The sequence below is a fragment of the Aedes albopictus genome, chromosome 1 (assembly GCF_035046485.1).
Source record: "Aedes albopictus strain Foshan chromosome 1, AalbF5, whole genome shotgun sequence".
In the NCBI taxonomy this organism is placed as follows: domain Eukaryota; kingdom Metazoa; phylum Arthropoda; class Insecta; order Diptera; family Culicidae; genus Aedes; species Aedes albopictus.
Window position 1 is genome coordinate 118600912 of NC_085136.1, and position 19296 is coordinate 118620207.

The following is a 19296-nucleotide window of genomic DNA, read 5'->3' on the forward strand; positions in this document are numbered from 1 at the left end:
CCAGAGCCACAATCTTTTGATTGGTTTAAAAGCGGCGTACGATTCAGCGTCAGTAATGCTAGATAATGGTAGAACATGGTTTTCCGACGAAACCGATTGTACTGATTCATGCAACGCTGGTATGAATCGAAATCAGATGTACGATACCGAATCATTCAATGAAGATTCATTACTTACCTTACCGATCAGGCTAAGGCCGGGGTGGTCTCTGCTGTACATAGTAGCCGTCTTTGAGCCGTCTCCAGTCCACTCGGTCCATGGCTGTTTGGCTCCAGTTCCGCACTCTGCGTAGGGTCCGCAGATCGTCCTCCACTTAGTCGACCCACCTAACTCGCTGCGCTCAACGTCGTCTTGTACCGGTCGGATGACTCTCGAGAACCATTTTAGTCGGGTTACTATCTGACATCCTCACTAACATTCCTTCCCTTCTTCGATGAAATTAGCTGGCTCCGTAATTACCCTTTTTTAAGTTGGGAACTCTCGAGTTGTTTACATTGAGGACGGTTAGCTCTCTCAAGCTCAATTTATTGTTTCTTTGTGTGAAACATCGGCAACTCTGTCCAATGATAGTGTAACAATTGCATGGCCAACTATTGCCACGCTCGTGTTGAAGGCCTTAACATATGGTATGAAAATGAATTTTCTTTCCGTTACAAAATGACGCGACACATTATTATATCAGATTTTATTTTACAGACTTTTGTAGTACGAATTAACAAAAAAAAAACTATCGCTACACATTTTAGCCTTTCTGGTTCAATTTGACCGCTTCTTGATTGGTTTTATAAATTAGTTTAGTGTTGTTTTTTTACCTAACATTAGTTCATTCGTACCGTATAAAATGTGTAACTAAGTATCACTGTTCTCGAACCCACTTCACTACATGTCTGCTTGCTTGCTTGTTTGCTTGTTGTATATCATCATCAACTATTCTTTTGGGCAGAGCTTGCCACGCGACCCGTCTACAACTGCTGTTGTACCTACTAATGCACCGAACGCACCATTTTCTGCTGCCGAATCGTTAATGTGGGCTGACACTTTCGCTGTTCAGTGGTTCAAAGATAACTCGGAAAGTTTTTACTATTTCGCAGTGGGCAACAATGGATTCAGAAGAAGTAACCGATAATTTCTCCCTGGACCTGCGCAGGTTTCCATCCGATAATGCCTCGCATAGAAAATAGCGTTGCATAGTATTAGTACCAGTGGCATTTTCTGTCACTGATTTATCATGTAAGACAAATCATGACTATCAAGAAACCTGCGCAGGTCACAACTAGCAATTTCTGCGGTGGAATTCCATCGTTCCAAATAAACAGCTTTTGACGACTTTGTATCCAATAATTGCTCACTGCTACCAGAAAAAATAGTATTCATGCGGAAAACGGTTTAAAATATTATATAGACTTATTACAGCTAAAAGCAGCAATCAGTCGCACACATATTGCCACGTGCATTCACATTCACTCCCGGATCTTTGTTTCGTTATGCTTAAGAATTTTCAAACCTGTCGTAGCGCTAGAGATTGTGTTTGTGTTTTGTCCTATTTTGGATTTGGGTTAGTTTTACCAATTTTCTATGTAGGTTACAATCAAGTAATAATTATTATTACTCAAACACAGTACAGGTAATGCTTACAGGGTGTTAGTCTTATATGAGACAGGTTTGGGGCTACATTGAAAGAAAAATCTTGGAAAAAAGCGATTTTGAAGACAAATACCGGTTGAAGTTGCATCACACCAGGTGAATATACTTGGATCTCACTATCGGATTGGATTATAGCTTTGTTTGGATGGATTATTCTAAAAAGAGAACAAAGGCTGGACGACCTTGAGGAAAATTCTAGAAAAACACTTCAAAGAAGTAAATATGGTCTTAGCTAGGAAGAAGAGAAGAATATCTTGCGTTACAGCTGTTTCCAAAAAAACTTTGGAAACCATCGAGGTTTCGCCTTCCTCTCAGTTTATGTTTCGGTGTTGTCTGGGTTGGATTGGTTGTGCCTCTTGTTTTCTTCGTTCTACAACAACAACAACTTACACATATTTACAGTTCATCCTTCAGCAGTGTGTACCGCTTGTTCGACGGGCCCAGGTTCTTGAAGGTCGATTCCGGAGGCGTGGTGCCCTTCTTCTGGTCTCCATTGATCATGACCACCTCGATGGTGTTGTCGTCGTTCCGGTCCGGACCGTAGTGGAATTCGCTGTGGGGGATAAATTGGACACGTGAAAACAAAGAAAATCACACAACTGTTACAAAATTGACGATTTTCGTCACGATACGCTGCACATAAGGACAAACTCTTGCTTGATCTGTATGTTCAGTACATATTGAGTTAGTGAAAGCTGTACTTCAATAAACATTTAAACCACAAATAGGCTTTTTGTTAGGCTATAAATATAAACTATTTGGCTTAAAAGTGTGTTGATGCAGGAACCACCTACTAAGGTTCCAAGAATAACTCGAAGTTGAACACTGTTCAGTTCTTGCTTCAATTCTAGCTCGTAGACTTCAGAAGAGATTTAGGGACAACTCCGGTTGCCGAAAGAACAAACGAAACCATACGGACGTCCTCCAGATAACACACCTGCTTCAACTCCTCAGCATGTTCGTGGTACTTCGTGAGCTTGCTTGAAAGCATTGATTGGACATTATACAGTGTCTAACGGTACAGTATTATTGATGAGGGTTACGCGCTTCATCCTTTTGCATAAACCACAAGGATGACCGGTTAGCACGAATAAGGATGTCTCGCGATCCCATGCCCCTTCATGGTTCTCTGTTGAATATAATTTTAGCTTGTCGTTCCTCCGGCATACTAGCTACGTGCCCAGCCCATCGCGCCATTCCGAGTTTTTCGCTTCACTATATTCATCGGCGCTGCCAGATACCGTCCTCCAGTTTACCGCCGAGTGTTGTTCGCAACACTTTACGTTCAAAAACTTTAAAGGCTCTCCGATTAACTTCTCTCAACGTTCACGATTCATAGCCGTATAAAGGGACTGGAAGAATCAGAGTCCTGTACAACGCGAGTTTTTTCTTCGTTTGCCGTCTACGAAACTTCAGCTGGTTTCGCAGACAGAAAAGGCTCGATTCGCAGTCGCAATCCGTCTTCTCACCTCGTGGGTAACATCATGATCGCAGATCACTAGAGTACCATGATCTTCCACAACATTAAACTTTTCATCACCTAGCACCGCTTCGTCCATCACCACAGCCACGACTGAACCGACGTTGACCACCAGCAATCATGTATTGGTCTTTGTGGTGTTATCGTAAGTCCAATCCTCGCAGCCTCCCTCTTAAAAGATATGAACGCCTCTTATGCTTTCGATATCGTCCGCAAAGTGCAGGAGCATTATTATATGTGACCGCGTGGCAATGGTTCCGCACTTTTGCATATCAGCTCCTTAAAGTGCTATCACAGACGTAACACTTGCGAAATTTCCATCGACCACGCTATTAACGATCATTTTAAATTTTCATAGTTGTGGCTTTCACAACCAGAGGCGCACACATCATTTTTCTATGCGTTTGACGTTTCACACTAACGCTTTCTGTTGACGATATTGCACAACACAGTGATTCGTGCAACTTTTCCACCAGGTGATGGTAGCATGAACTGGGCGATGGATTTCCATGAAAATCGTTCAAGGTGTTACGTCTGTTTGTCTGTGGTGCTATGTTGCACAATAAGTTCGAAAGAACATCGCCTTGCTCCAGTCCACCTAAGGTTACGAACGATGACGAAATTTCATCCGCAAACCCGTACACTTGATTTCGATCCGTCAGCACGTGTCACACGAATCAGTCGAATCAGCTTCGCCGGAAAACCATATTTGATCATAATATGCCATAACTCGTTTCTCTTCACTAAATCGTACGTCGCCAAATCGTACGTCAATAATCATCGAATCAGTTGGACAATATCGAACTTCCATGATGTCGTTTGACATCGGTTCCCTCACGGAGTTGAACCGAGTGTCAATATGTGACCAACTGGCGCACTGTTATCGCCTGGCAGCCCAACTGATGGCACCTTCTCCGAGTTTGAAAACTAACCAATAGTTGAATTTACGGCCAACTTTATAACCAGTCCAGTCTGCATCAACGAATCCTTCAAGCTCACTGGTTCCACCGAGCTCTAGTTTCAAATTCTCCGTAGATGTAAGGCACCGTAGGATGCTCTTCGCTTCGATCCAGTCCCCTTCAGAGGGTTGGTTGACTGTCCTTGCGCCCTAGGATGGACGCCGCAATCGCAATATCGGGTCTGGTGCATACCACAACGTTCAGCAAAGCGCCAACCAGGCGGCAAGCTTCCGAATGTATGCCGATTGATTCAGAAAGAATCCGAAATTCATCCTTCGCACTTGAATGCCCATACATATAATTGATGATGCCCGCCAGGTCCGTGAGCTTGAAGTGTTTCGACAGGTAGTAGTACACCCGCTCATACTCATCGTTGTCCGAACTTCTGTTGAGTATATCGTCGGTGTACAGCAAAATGATCGGCCTCACTCCATCGACGTTTCGGATGTAGAGACACGGATCTACCTCGGATGGTTCGTATCCAAGCCACTTCAGTTTGTCCTATATCTTCTGGTTCCAGATGCGTCCCACTTGCTTCAGCCCGCAGAGACTACGCTTTAATAGGCATACACGTAGGCCTGCGATCGGAACAATCGCAGATCATTGACGTCCGGCTTCGATGTCGATATTTTGAAGGTAGCACGTGTTGATTGCTTAAGCCCAATATTAGTTCGTCATCTTGACAGACGTTTCCCCATCTCGACTAACCATCGGTTCTTTCTTTCAACTGCTCTGTTCTGCTGAGGCGTATGGCTGGTGCTCAACTACTGCTGAATGCCCTCTTGGCGACAGACCGTAGCAAATGACTGATTTTGGAATTCGCCACCTTGGTGCGATCGAATTGATATTAGCAGCCTGCCGAACCGCGTATTCATCTCTTGCACGTACTGCTTGATAAACACGATGACCTCTGATTTGCATCGGAGAAAGTACAACACTGAATAGCGTCTGAAATCGTCCGTTAGAGCCATAAAATACCGACACCCACCTGAAGTTGGAGTGTTCATTGATCCACACATGTCCGTGGTTGCTTCGTCTTCTTCTCGGATCTTTTCAGTAATTTTGAGAACTTGCACTCCAAACAATATTCACAGACTGCCTTGACTCCCTAATTCACAATCTTGAAGCAGGTCGTCAGATTTAGTTTTCTCCAGCTCACCGACAGTTTCCGGGTTTCTGTGGCAGAATCTCCTGTGCCACGCATGTTGACAATTTTCCGAATGGCCTGCCATTTGCGCCAGATTTGCATAGTGCGTGAGTTGAACACTTCGCACTTCGGAGATCTTTCCAACTGCCACAACTTTCTCACCCTTGGAAATGCTACATCCGGCTTCATCGAAAACGATCGTCCTTCCACTCTTCGTAGATGATCTTAAGGAGAACAGGTTTTTCGTTTCGAGGTCAGGACCAGCGCACTAAACACGACACATACCTTTGCCAGCTGGGGCAGCAGGGACGGATGTTTGGGGCAACAGGGACGGATGTCCTGGGGCCTGACGCACCCCCCCGCTTGCGAGTCAGCCGCGTAGTTGCCGGCTAAGAATAGGACTACTAACCCCAATTCAAGGTGTCAAGCGACCCGTGTTCACTCTTTGGCGAGCGTTCGTGCGAGACAGTCGCATCTTTTCGTTCGTCCGGTTTGTCTCCCGATACTTTTCAGTTCGGTGGCTTTTTTTGTGCTAGTGTTTCCGAGTGATCAAGTTATTAAGTGATAATCCCTAGTGGGACGCGTGCGGTTGGCTAGGCCACAAATTTTGCCGCAAAAGTTCGTTTGGTTTGAGTAAAGTTCACGTTTTCATTATATCACGTGGCGCATTGACCGATTATCGAGCACAGCAGTGCAGCACCCCCCGCATACCGCGCCGCTCGCGCGGCCGTGATCGGGTTCTTCCAGTGAGTACCCAAGCTCATCGTCGTCGACAGCAGCAGCCCACCGAGAGAAGAGCAGAGAGCGTTCAACCGCGCGCCTCCTCCCAGTGCGGGCGTTCCCATCGCTTGGACCTGTCGTCGTCGAGCCTCTGTTTTAGAGCACAAAGCTAAGTATTCAAAGTTACCCCTCGTTGTTCCCTCCTCTCCACTGTCTCTTTGATTAGATTTAATTTGGTATATAAGCAGTTTTTTTTTCTTTTTTTTTCCTCACTTTCCCTGTACAGTTAATTTTGTCCCTTGTTTTTTGATTATTTCGTCCCCGTGATAAGTGTTAGTTTGAGATTTTTGAGTGCCCCGTGGTGGTAGTTAGCTGCCACAATGGGCGATGACAATGATGGCGGGGGTACGTCGTACCACATCAGCGAAGCTTTGTTATTGGCATCGGATTGCTCGAGCCAACAAGGCGATATAAATGCTAACCCCTTTGTCTCCCTTCACCCTGCTGCTTCTCCAATGGACACCAACAGCAAATCTGTTTCCACGTCCCCCCGCCTCAATGCCTACCCTCCCGACTTTGGCGGGCCATATGTTGTTTTCTTCCGACCCAAAGGCAAACGTTTGAACACCGTTCAAATCAGCAAGGATCTGACTAAAGGTGCTATTACACTCTTTGCCCAGACGCCAAATATTTGACCACTTTTGACAGATAAATTTTGGCAGGTTGTTTGGTTCTGTTTGTCCCTATTCGTTTCTCGAGAGTGACAAATATTTGTGTTTGCCAGGTACACCTTGGTCAAAATTTAACTGTCAAAAGTGGTCAAATATTTGGCATTGGTCAAAGAGTGTCATACTAGCTTAAGCGGTATTCTTCCGTTGTCTCCATTGACATGGTCGGTACAGCTAAGCTTCGGGTGACAGTAGGCGACCGAAAACACGCTAATGAGATTGTAGCCTGCGAGTTGTTTACACTTGAGTACTTCGTTTACCTTCCGAGCGCGTCGATAGAGATTTCGGGGAAGGTCGCCGACGCATCTTTGACCTGCGAAACGATCATGCAAGGCTGTGGTCGTTTCCATAACCCTTCTCTACCTCCTGTCCAGATACTGGATTGCCGGCAACCGCATTCGGTATCCCAGGAGGGCGAGAAGAAGGTTTACACACCATCTGAAGAATTTTGTGTGACCTTCTCCGGATCTGCATTACCAGATCTGCTGGTGATTGGCAAACTTCGGCTACCTGTGAGGCTGTATGTACCGAAGGTAATGAATTGCATCAATTGCAAGCAGCTGGGCCACACCGCCCAGTACTGCAGCAATAAACCTCGCTGTGCAACATGCGGGGAGAGACATGTAGACGGTGCGTGTAAAACGCCGCCCAAGTGTGTTTATTGTGGTAGCGACCGTCCACACGATCTCAATGTTTGCCCGAAGTACATACAGCGAAAACAACATCAAAAACGATCGTTGCAGCAGCGTTCAAGGCGAAGCTACGCCGAAATGCTGAGACAAGCTGCTCCGGTCGTTGAATCACGCAACATCTACTCGTCTTTGTCTCTCGATGATCAGGGCTCTGACTCTGAGGTCGGGGACGGGGTTCCCTTTGTTTTTAAGGGTGAAACGAGGAAACGGGTGAGGCTCCAGAGACCCACCAAAAAACCTCGGAATCTGCCTAGCAGTGACCCCCAACCCACCGTGGCAAATTCTAAGAGTGTTAAGAAAGGCGCCAAACGTTCACCTCCTGGATTCAAAATCCAAGATGAACGAGACTTTCCTTCGCTCCCGGGAACATCAAAAATCCCAGATGCCCAATTTTTTCGACTTCTCAGCCAGAGGGACAGCATTCGGAGAACCAGGAACAACCCCTTGGTGCTCCGATGTTCACGCTTTCTGGCATCGTAGACATCATCCTTAACTTCTTTAATGCTTCTGACTCAGTGAAGAGCATTGTCAAAGCACTTCTTCCTTGTGTGTCTCCTCTTTTGAAGCAGTTGGCTTCTAAAATGCCCCTCCTTGCGACATTCGTATCTTTCGATGGCTAATTTAATCACCGAGGTCGAAGATATGATTTCTGTGCTACACTACGTGCTACACACGTGTGCTACACACGTACCAAAATTAGACGCTTTCAAGTTTTTAGTTAACAATTTACAATGCGATGTGAGTCAGTAGTGTCAGTGTGCGGTAGTTCGGCAGCAGCAAAGTTTCGCGCGCTCGCTTTGCTAGATTTTTGCGATTTGTTTTTCTTCTTTGCGGGGCACCGACGACGGGACGCCAAGCAGCCAGTAGTGTGCGGTAGTTCGGCAGCAGCAAAGCTTCGCGCGCTCGCTTTGCTAGATTTTTGCGATTTGTTTTTCTTCTCTGCAGGGCACCGACGACGGGAAGCCAAGCAGCCAGTAGTGTGCGGTAGTTCGGCAGCAGCAAAGCTTCGCGCGCTCGCTTTGCTAGATTTTTGCGATTTGTTTTTCTTCTCTGCGGGGCACCGACGACGGGACGCCAAGCAGCCAGTAGTGTGCGGTAGTTCGGCAGCAGCAAAGTTTCGCGCGCTCGCTTTGCTAGATTTTTGCGATTTGTTTTTCTTCTCTGCGGGGCACCGACGACGGGACGCCAAGCAGCCAGTAGTGTGCGGTAGTTCGGCAGCAGCAAAGTTTCGCGCGCTCGCTTTGCTAGATTTTTGCGATTTGTTTTTCTTCTCTGCGGGGCACCGACGACGGGACGCCAAGCAGCCAGTAGTGTGCGGTAGTTCGGCAGCAGCAAAGCTTCGCGCGCTCGCTTTGCTAGATTTTTGCGATTTGTTTTTCTTCTCTGCGGGGCACCGACGACGGGACGCCAAGCAGCCAGTAGTGTGCGGTAGTTCGGCAGCAGCAAAGTTTCGCGCGCTCGCTTTGCTAGATTTTTGCGATTTGTTTTTCTTCTCTGCGGGGCACCGACGACGGGACGCCAAGCAGCCAGTAGTGTGCGGTAGTTCGGCAGCAGCAAAGTTTCGCGCGCTCGCTTTGCTAGATTTTTGCGATTTGTTTTTCTTCTCTGCGGGGCACCGACGACGGGAAGCCAAGCAGCCAGTAGTGTGCGGTAGTTCGGCAGTATAGATAGTAGAGTAAACATAGATCCGCGGACACCGCTGACTAAAATGTTTCAAGCGTGTAAGTAGTAATCTTCAAAAGTGCGACGATTGAATATGACGTCATGCGTTCCATTGATGTTGTCCAAATCGTGACGTCATGCTCGTTTGGATACAGATTTTGACAGTTCGTTTGGATACAACGGATTCATCTTAGCGGATCTATGTTTACTCTACTATCTATATTCGGCAGCAGCAAAGCTTCGCGCGCTCGCTTTGCTAGATTTTTGCGATTTGTTTTTCTTCTCTGCGGGGCACCGACGACGGGACGCCAAGCAGCCAGTAGTGTGCGGTAGTTCGGCAGCAGCAAAGCTTCGCGCGCTCGCTTTGCTAGATTTTTGCGATTTGTTTTTCTTCTCTGCGGGGCACCGACGACGGGAAGCCAAGCAGCCAGTAGTGTGCGGTAGTTCGGCAGCAGCAAAGCTTCGCGCGCTCGTTTTGCTAGTTTTTTGCGATTTGTTTTTCTTCTCTGCGGGGCACCGACGACGGGACGCCAAGCAGTCAGTAGTGTCAGTGTGCGGTAGTTCGGCAGCAGCAAAGTTTCGCGCGCTCGCTTTGCTAGATTTTTGCGATTTGTTTTTCTTCTCTGCGGGGCACCGACGACGGGACGCCAAGCAGCCAGTAGTGTGCGGTAGTTCGGCAGCAGCAAAGCTTCGCGCGCTGGCTTTGCTAGATTTTTGCGATTTTTTTTTTTTTCTCTTCTCTCTGCGGGGCTCCGACGACGGGACGAGTGTGCGCGCGCCGTGGTTGAGTCGGTTCCGAATTTTTCGCTTCCCTTCGGTGCTAGTTTCCAATACACTTTTAGTTGATAATAAATATTTTCTTTCATTTTTTGCATTTACACAAAAGAGTGAAAAATGTTAGTTCGGGTTCGCCGGTCGAGAAAAAATCCGGGCGCCGACAAGTGAGTCGCGTTCAGTGTATTTCTGTGTGGAATAGACTAAAGGTTTCTGCTCCCTAGTGGAGTGGAGACGCGCGATAGAATTTTCTTTTTGGCTAGTTCTTGCGTCGAAAAGTGGTCGGTTGTTAACGGCGGTTTGTGTATATTGATCCATTGTCAAATCATATCACCAACCATAGGTGACTCCCGGACTGACAATGTACCTTACCCTACTAACAAAAAATTCCTTCCTGAGACAAACGTGGAGATGCAGCGATTCGCGGTCTTTTTAACAACGTTTGTCTTACTAACATTCCCTTCCATCCTCGATGACCGTAAGGACGTGGCCGGCGCCGTTATTGACCTTATTAAAGTTGAGAGCTCTCGACCTGTGTACATTGAGAATAGTAAGCTAGTCCCAAGCCCTATTCATTGGTTCCTTGTACAATTTCGATTGCTCTGGTCAATCACGGAGTAGCAACTACGAATTGTGCGGTCATCTATGCTCATGCTCATGCTCATGCTCAATTTACAATGCGATGTTTTTGCGCTATCCGAAACATGGCTGACACCCGATGTAACCTTACCTTTTTCCGATTTCAACATTATCCGTCTTGATCGGTCCGACTCGTACGGAGGGGTGCTTTTAGGGATCAAAAAGCAGCACTCATTTTACAGAGTCGATTTTCAACCGATGACAGGCATCGAAGCCGTCGCATGTGAGGTGACTATCCGAGGTAAAACCCTCAGTGTTGCCTCCATATATCTTCCACCGAGAACTGCGATATCTCGCAGGGATCTCGCCCACATCTGCTCGGTTATGCCTGAGCCACGGCTGCTCATGGGGGATTTCAACTCCCATGGTACAGGCTGGGGGGAACTGTACGATGACAGCCGTTCAACTTTGATATATGACCTCTGCGACGACTTCAACATGACAATTTTGAACACCGGAGAAGTTACGCGAGTGGCACCTCCAGCTAAAGATGGCCGTCCTAGAGACAGCCGATTAGACCTCTCAATTTGTTCGAGCTCACTATCGCTGGAGTGTACATGGAAGGTTATCCAGGATCCCCATGGTAGTGATCACCTTCCGATCGTTGTTTCTATTTCCAATGGTTCACGTCAACCTCCATCTATCGACATTTCCTACGACCTCACGAAACACATTGACTGGGGAAAGTACGCGGAAGCAATTATCGACGGTGAGCAATTGGTAGAAATTCTTCCACCGCGGGAAGAGTATCAGTTTCTATCAGAACTGATCATCAGTAGCGCGCTTCAGGCACAACGTCGGCCAGTTCCAGGTCCGTCGGTTCGCAGGAAACCCCCCAATCCGTGGTGGGATAGCGAGTGTACAGAAATCTATCGCGAGAAATCCGCTGCGTTCAAAGAGTTTCGGAAACGCGGTTCGGTCGAAAACTTCAAGCGGTACACTGCCCTTGAAGGCAAGTTTAAGAACTTGATCAAGGCGAAGAAAAGCGGTTACTGGCGTCGGTTCGTCGAGGGTTTATCGCGCGAGACATCAATGAGAACTCTTTGGAACGTCGGGAGAAGAATGCGTAACGCGTCGTCGGTAAACGAGGATCGAGAAAGCTCTCCTCGGTGAATTCTCAAGTTCGCAAAAAAAGTTTGTCCAGATTCCGTACCCGTGGAGCGAATAATTCGTGATGTTTCCGAGGATAGGGACGACATGGATAGGCCGTTTTCGATGGTTGAATTCTCACTTGCTCTTCTTTCATGTAACAATTCCGCTCCAGGAATGGATCGCATTAAGTTCAACTTGCTTAAAAACCTCCCCGACGTCGCTAAGAGGCGCTTGTTGAACTTGTTCAATCAGTTCCTGGATAACAACATCATTCCGGATGATTGGAGGCAAGTGAGAGTGATAGCTATTCAAAAACCCGGGAAACCCGCGTCGGATCATAATTCGTACCGTCCAATCGCGATGTTGTCTTGTCTACGGAAGTTGTTGGAGAAGATGATTCTCTTTCGACTGGACAAATGGGTTGAATCGAATGGCATGTTGTCTGATACACAATTTGGTTTCCGCAGAGGCAAAGGAACGAACGACTGTCTTGCGTTGCTTTCTTCAGAAATTCAGCTTGCCTTTGCTCAAAAACAGCAAATGGGCTCAGTGTTTTTGGATATTAAGGGAGCTTTTGATTCAGTTTGTGTCGATGTTCTCTCCGACAAACTACACGAAAGTGGCCTTTCACCAATTTTGAACAACTTTTTGTATAATTTGCTGTTTGAGAAGCAGATGAGTTTTGCTCATGGCGACTTGACAGTTTCACGAATTAGCTACATGGGTCTCCCCCAGGGTTCATGTCTTAGCCCCCTTCTTTACAATTTTTATGTTAGAGACATAGATGATTGTCTCATGGAAAATTGCACGTTAAGACAGCTTGCGGATGACTGTGTTGTTTCTATAACGGGATCAATAGCAGTCGATCTGCAAGGACCACTACAGGATACTTTGGACAATTTGTCTACTTGGGCTCTCAAGCTGGGTATCGAATTCTCTCCGGAGAAAACTGAGATGGTTGTCTTTTCTAAAAAACACAAACCGGCAAAGTTTCCGCTCCATCTGATGGGTAAGACAATCACTCATAGCATGTCTTCTCAATATCTCGGCGTCTGGTTCGACTCCAAATGCACCTGGGGGAAGCACATTGTGTATCTGATACAGAAATGCCAAAAGCGAATCAACTTTATGCGAACTATTACCGGAACATGGTGGGGAGCACATCCGGAAGATCTGATCAGGCTGTACCAAACAACCATTCTGTCGGTTTTAGAATACGGTAGCTTCTGTTTTCAATCCGCGGCGAAAACACACTTGCTGAAGCTTCAACGGGTTCAGTACCGTTGTCTTCGGATCGCGTTAGGTTGCATGAACTCAACTCACACTATGAGTTTAGAGGTACTCGCTGGCGTACAGCCTCTGACAGACCGCTTTGCGGAGTTATCGTTCCGGTTCCTCATCCGATGCGAGGTTGTGAATCCATTGGTCATAGAAAATTTCGAAAAGTTGCTCGAACAGAACCCTCAAACTCGTTTTATGAGTGTGTACTACTGGTACATGACGCTGGAGGTAAGCCCATCTCCGGTTAACACCAATCGTGACAACTTCTCAAACTTCGACAGCTCCTCAGTGGATTTTGATCTCTCTATGAAGGAGGAGATCACCGGTATTCCGGAATCTTTTCGTTCCGTAGGTATTCCACAGATCTTTGCAAGTAAGTTCGGGCATGTTAGCGGGGACAGACAGTTCTTCACAGACGGTTCGAAAACCGATGATTCGAGTGGTTTCGGTGTCTACAACGAATTTCATAGCGCCACCTACATGCTTCAAAAGCCATGTTCGGTATACGTTGCTGAGCTAGCGGCTATATACTACACCTTAGAGTACATTCGCACTCTTCCACCTGAGCACTACTTCATTTTTACCGACAGTCTTAGCTCTCTGGAGGCTGTTCGGTCAATGAAACCGATGAAGCACTCAGCGTACTTCCTGAATGGAATACGCCAAGTCTTGAGTGCTTTGTCCAAACGCTCATACATCATCACCATAGCTTGGGTCCCTTCACATTGCTCAATTCCGGGCAATGAGAAAGCGGACTCTCTGGCTAAGGTGGGCGCTACTCTCTCTCTCTCTCTTCTTGGCGTAACGTCCTCATTGGGACAAAGCCTGCTTCTCAGCTTAGTGTTCTATAAGCACTTCCACAGTTTTTAACTGAGAGCTTCCTCTGCCAATGACCATTTTGCATGTGTATATCGTGTGGCAGGCACGAAGATACTCTATGCCCAAGGAAGTCAAGGAAATTTCCTTTACGAAAAGGTGGGCGCTAGCGGAGGCGATATTTACGAGCGTCAAATCGCCTTCGACGAATTTTTTGCATTGGCCCGTCAGGAGACCTTGATCAGCTGGCAACACAAATGGAGAGATGGAGAGATGGGTAGATGGTTGCACTCCATCATTCCACAGGTGTCGAAGAAGCCATGGTTCAAAGGGTTGGATTTAGGCCGCGATTTCATTCGTGTAATGTGTCGGCTGATGTCCAACCACTATTTGTTGAATGCACATACCTTCCGTATTGGGCTCTCAGAAAGCAATCTCTGTGTCTGTGGCGTGGCTTACCAGGATATCGAACATGTCGTGTGGGGATGCGATGAGTATCGTGAGGTCAGATCTGAGCTGCATGAAATTCTCCGGGTCCGAGGAAAACAACAGAAACCCGTTAGAGAAGTGTTGGCAGGACTTGATTTGGAATACATGAACCTGATTTACCAGTTTTTGAAACGTGTTGATGTAAGAGTTTGATGTAGTACGTTCCTTGTTTTCGTTGTCTGCCTTTTGGTTTTGTTGTTCGACCCTGTCTGTCGTCGCCCCCTTCCGTTTGTCCTCTTCTTGTCGTTGTCTACTAGACATGGGCAACTCACTCGCGAATCGACTCAAAGAATCGATTCGCGAAACCGAGTGAGTGAACCTTGACTCTTTTCAAAAGAGTTACGAATCGCTGACGTTCATTACGATTACGAAAAGAGTATGACTTCGTACTTAATAATGATTTGACGAAGAGCATCGCAGTCTTTGCCAATATTTTTCATACTTATAATATGTGGCCGGCTCGCAACAGTGATTCGATTCTTCGGTTAAATAAACGAAAACCTGCGAATCAAGCATTTCACTACGTTATACTAGACGTTAGTGCATATTGTCAATGTGCGTACCATGCAAGTGAATTTCATCGAAAACCAGGTAGATTTGTACGAACAGGAGTCGGCTCATATCGAGAATCGACATTTCTCTTCAAATCCCGAAAATGAGTTACTGAATCGATCAAAAGAGTCGACTCTTTTTTGAGAGCGAATCGGGAGCGATTCACTCTCAAAATTGAATCAGTTTTCCCATCTCTATTGTCTACCAATAAAGTCCTTTCTTTTTGGTTCCGTTTCAGATATGGACAATTTGTCCCATCAATGTTTTTAGTATAAGTTAGCAAATAATTTAGTTTTAAACCCATAAACCCGTCCTTCCCAATTTTATTTTTATTTTTTTTTTTCAATCCTTAACCTCGAAACAGCCGCGAGTACTTCGGCTTCCCAAACTAACATAGTCTTAAGGCAGTAATAAATTGTAAAATGTAAAATAAATGTAAAAACAAAAGATTTCGGCTCAGTTATGCCCATGTGGCGCCCGAGCCTTCCAAATAAACGAATAAGTAAAAAAAAAAAAAAAGCGACCCGTGCCGAGGAATGAGTGATCGAGGGGGTGAAAAAGATGCTCGATCTTTAACGGAGCCTGTGGGGTACCTGGGCACCCCCCACAGTATGCTGTCCCTTACCGCGTTAATGCAGAGCTCTGGCGTGGTGGACATTATTTCTCGTGCAACTCGTGGGAACAATGAGCAAGAATTCAAAATCAAATAACTTAGGTGGAAGTAGCGGTGCGATCAACCCCTTCGCAAGAAGCGGGTTGTAGAGGTCTCCGACAAGGAGAAGCGAGGAGTCAGGTGCTGGAAGCTGCTTACGCAGCTCAAGCGTGGGAGCTCCTGTCCACTCCACGGCAAGCCAGCCGGCGGAGGTCATGGACGGAGCATGGTTGCTGAGGGCCATCAGCCAAGTTGCAGAAAAAGGACGGCCCGCATTTGAGGTAGCTGAGCAGCAGCTCGGCAAAATTATCGACTTTGCGACAACTAAGTCGAATATAAGCAAGGACCTGAAAACGGCCTTGCTTCGGCTTAGGGCGTCTGTCGATAATGCCAAGCAGGAGCACGCGGTTGCGTTGCTGGCTGCAGCAGCGGCGGAACCCGCAAAGGAGAAAGCTTCTAAGTTTACACAAACGGAGGCCTTCTCCTTCGCGGGTAGTCCGAAGAGAGTGGAAGCGAATGCTCGCGACAAAAGCGACAAGCATTCGCAGAAGCGGGCGAGGCAGCCGTCAGGTGAGGAGCTGTCTGGCGGCGCCCGCAAGGCCAGGCGTATAATAACCCCGAAAGCCGGTGGTAACGCTGGAAAGTCGGACCCCAGCCAGGGTTCCCGGAAAGCTGGGAAGGGTGGGCCTGAAAAGGCCGGCCCGTCCCGGAATGATGGGAACAAGGGGTTGCGACCAATGGTGGGCCCTCAGCAGCCGCAGAGCAGGGCGATCCAAGGAGAGGACCCTCCTTGGACAAAGGTAGAGCGGAAGAGGAAGAAGAAGGGGAATCCGCAGGTAGAAGTGCAGGTCGCCAAGCCAAGGCGTAGGAAGGCAGGTGCCAGGCGCGAAAAAGGTGACGCTATCGTCATCAAGACCGAACAGTCGAAATACTCGGACGTCTTGAAGGCGATGAGGTGCGACGCCAAGCTCGAGGGTCTTGGAGCCGACGTACGCAGTATCAGACGTACTCGTACGGGCGAAATGATCCTGGAGCTTAAGCGTCAGAAGGATCACAAGGGCGCCGCCTACAAGAGGCTGGCAGAAGAGGTCCTTGGAGATGGAGTGGAGGTGAGGGCTCTTACGCATGAGGCGACTCTGAAGGTCAAAGACCTAGACGAGATCACCGAAGCGGAAGAGCTCGTCACGGCACTGCGGCAACAGTGCGATGTTCAGGTGGCCGCCACAGCCGTCAGGCTGCGGAAGGGGCCAGCAGGGACACAGATAGCTCTGGTTCAGCTACCTGTGGCGGATGTTAAAAAGTCCGTTAAAGTAGGGAGTATTAAGGTGGGCTGGTGTGTTTGTCACCTGACATTCCACGAGCCACCTGAGGTTTGCTTCAGGTGTCTGGAACCAGGACACAAGTCGTGGGACTGCAAAGGCCCCGACAGGCGCAAACTGTGTAGGCGATGCGGCGCTGAAGGTCATAAGGCCCAAAGCTGCACGAGTCCGCCCATCTGCATGATCTGTACCGGGAAAACCTCGAAAAACAGACATGCGATGGGTGGTCCAGGGTGCCCGGCCTTTAAGAAAGCCGCAGTGAGCAACAAATCACAGTGCAGGTAACGCAGCTGAACCTGAACCACTGTGATGCGGCTCAGCAACTGCTTTGTCAGGCGGTTTCTGAGTGGGAGACGGATATCGCCATCATTTCGGACCCATACCGAGTACCCGCCGGCAACGGCAACTGGGCCTCGGACGGGACCAGGAAAATGGCGGCGATATGGACGACGGGTAAATACCCCGTGCAGGAGTTGGTGTCTACTACCTATGAGGGCTTCGTGGTCGCCAAAGTAAACGGGGTCTTCTTCTGTAGCTGTTATGCGCCTCCGCGGTGGCCGATCGAGCGGTTCACGCAAATGCTGGACCGCTTAACGACCGTGCTAACAGGGCGAAGGCCGGTGGTAATAGCGGGTGACTTTAATGCCTGGGCTGTGGAATGGGGAAGCCGTTTCACGAACCAGCGGGGTCAGATCCTGCTAGAAACACTGGCCATCTTAGATGTCGACTTGGCTAACGTCGGTACCAAGAGTACCTATAGTCGAAACGGAGCGGAGTCAATTATTGACGTGACCTTTTGTAGTCCTGGCCTAACAAGTAGTTCGAACTGGAGAGTAGATGATGGCTACACTCACAGCGACCACCTGGCGGTTCGCTACAGTATCGACTACAACAACAGCAGACAGCGGATAGAAGAAGAGGCGGCTAGGCCAAGGCCAAGCCCTCGTAGGTGGAAGACATCATACTTCGACGAAGAGGTATTTAGGGAAGCGCTCCGCCGTGAGCGAAACTTACTCGGTTTAGACGGCGACGAGCTGGTAGCGGTGCTCTCACGTGCGTGTGATGCGACCATGCCTAGGAGAGTCCACCCTAGAAATGGGAGGCCACCGGCTTACTGGTGGACCGACGCGATTGCGGACCTGCGCCGCGCCTGCCTACGGGCTAGGCGGCGGATGCAGCGAGCACGATCAGAGGAAGAGCGAAACGAACGGCGGGTGGTGTTCGCCGCTGCAAAAGCCGCGCTCAAGACCGAGATAAGAGCAAGCAAAAAGGCCTGCTTTGAGGGTCTCTGTCAGAGTGCCAATACGAACCCGTGGGGTGATGCCTACAGGATCGTTATGGCCAAGACGAGAGGTGTGATGGCTCCTACAGAGCAATCTCCAGAGATGTTGGAGGGGATCATTGGAGGACTTTTTCCGCGTCATGATCCTAGTCCTTGGCCTCCTTTCGTAGGACAGTCGGGGACTGGGGCTGGCGATGAGGAAATGGTCACCGATGTGGAACTTGCGGGGATAGCTAAGTCCCTTAGCGTAGGTAAGGCCCCAGGTCCGGACGGAGTTCCGAACCTGGCCTTAAAAGTAGCTCTTGCAGAAGCTCCCGAGATGTTCAGGTCTGCTATGCAGAAATGCCTGGACGAGGGAGTTTTCCCAGAAGCTTGGAAGAGGCAGAGCCTGGTACTATTGCCAAAGGCGGGGAAACCACCCGGAGACCCGTCGGCATATAGACCAATATGCTTGATTGACACGGCGGGGAAGGTGCTCGAAAAGATCATCCTCAATAGAATGTTGAAGTTCACTGAGGGCGTAAATGGTCTCTCGAGCAACCAGTATGGCTTCCGGAAGGGGAGGTCCACCGTAGACGCTATCTTGTCGGTTACAAAAACCGCCGAGAAAGCACTCGAGCCTAAGAGGAGGGGAATTCGCTTTTGCGGGGTAGTGACTCTGGATGTAAGGAATGCATTTAATAGCGCCAGTTGGGCTGCTATTGCTGATGCGCTCTTGCGTCTGGGGATACCGGAGTACTTGTATAAGATTCTCGGAAGCTACTTCCAGAATCGCGTACTAGTATACGACACGGAGGTGGGTCGGAAGTGCTTTCACATAACCTCAGGAGTCCCGCAAGGTTTCATCCTGGGTCCGGTGTTATGGAATGTCATGTACGACGAGGTGTTGAGGTTAGAGTACCCAGTGGGAGTGGTGATTGTCGGATTTGCCGACGATATTACGCTCGAAGTCTACGGTGAAACGATCGAGGAGGTGAAGTTGACTACCGACCACTCGATCAAGATTGTGGAGGCGTGGATGCGGTCCAGAAAACTGGAGCTGGCTCACCACAAGACAGAGGTGACGGTTGTTAACAACATGCAGTCGGCGCAGCAGACGGAGATCAGTGTAGGAGAGTGCACTATCCTGTCGAAGCGCTCTGTCAAGCACTTGGGCGTGATGATCGACGATAAGCTTACCTTCGGTAGCCACGTCGATTATGCCTGTAAAAGAGCCTCCACAGCTATTGCGGCACTGTCCCGGATGATGTCCAATAGCTCAGCGGTGTACGCCAGTAAGCGCAAGCTTCTGGCTAGTGTTGCTACGTCCATACTTAGGTATGGCGGCCCGGCGTGGGGTACCGCGCTAAGTACTGAATGCTACCGACG

At 48.4% G+C, this 19296-nt stretch overlaps 1 protein-coding gene across 1 annotated transcript in view; it reads right to left on the reverse strand.

Annotated features, from left to right (window-relative positions):
• Positions 1-674: 674 nt before the first annotated feature.
• Positions 675-19296, reverse strand: part of LOC109402233 (endoplasmic reticulum resident protein 44) — a 44592-nt gene continuing 25970 nt past the window's right edge. Inside the window, exon 7 of the mRNA XM_019674872.3 lies at positions 675-2197. Within this exon, the coding sequence (XP_019530417.2) occupies positions 2041-2197 (157 nt within the window). The 3' untranslated portion in view covers positions 675-2040. The remainder of the gene's footprint in view (positions 2198-19296) is intronic.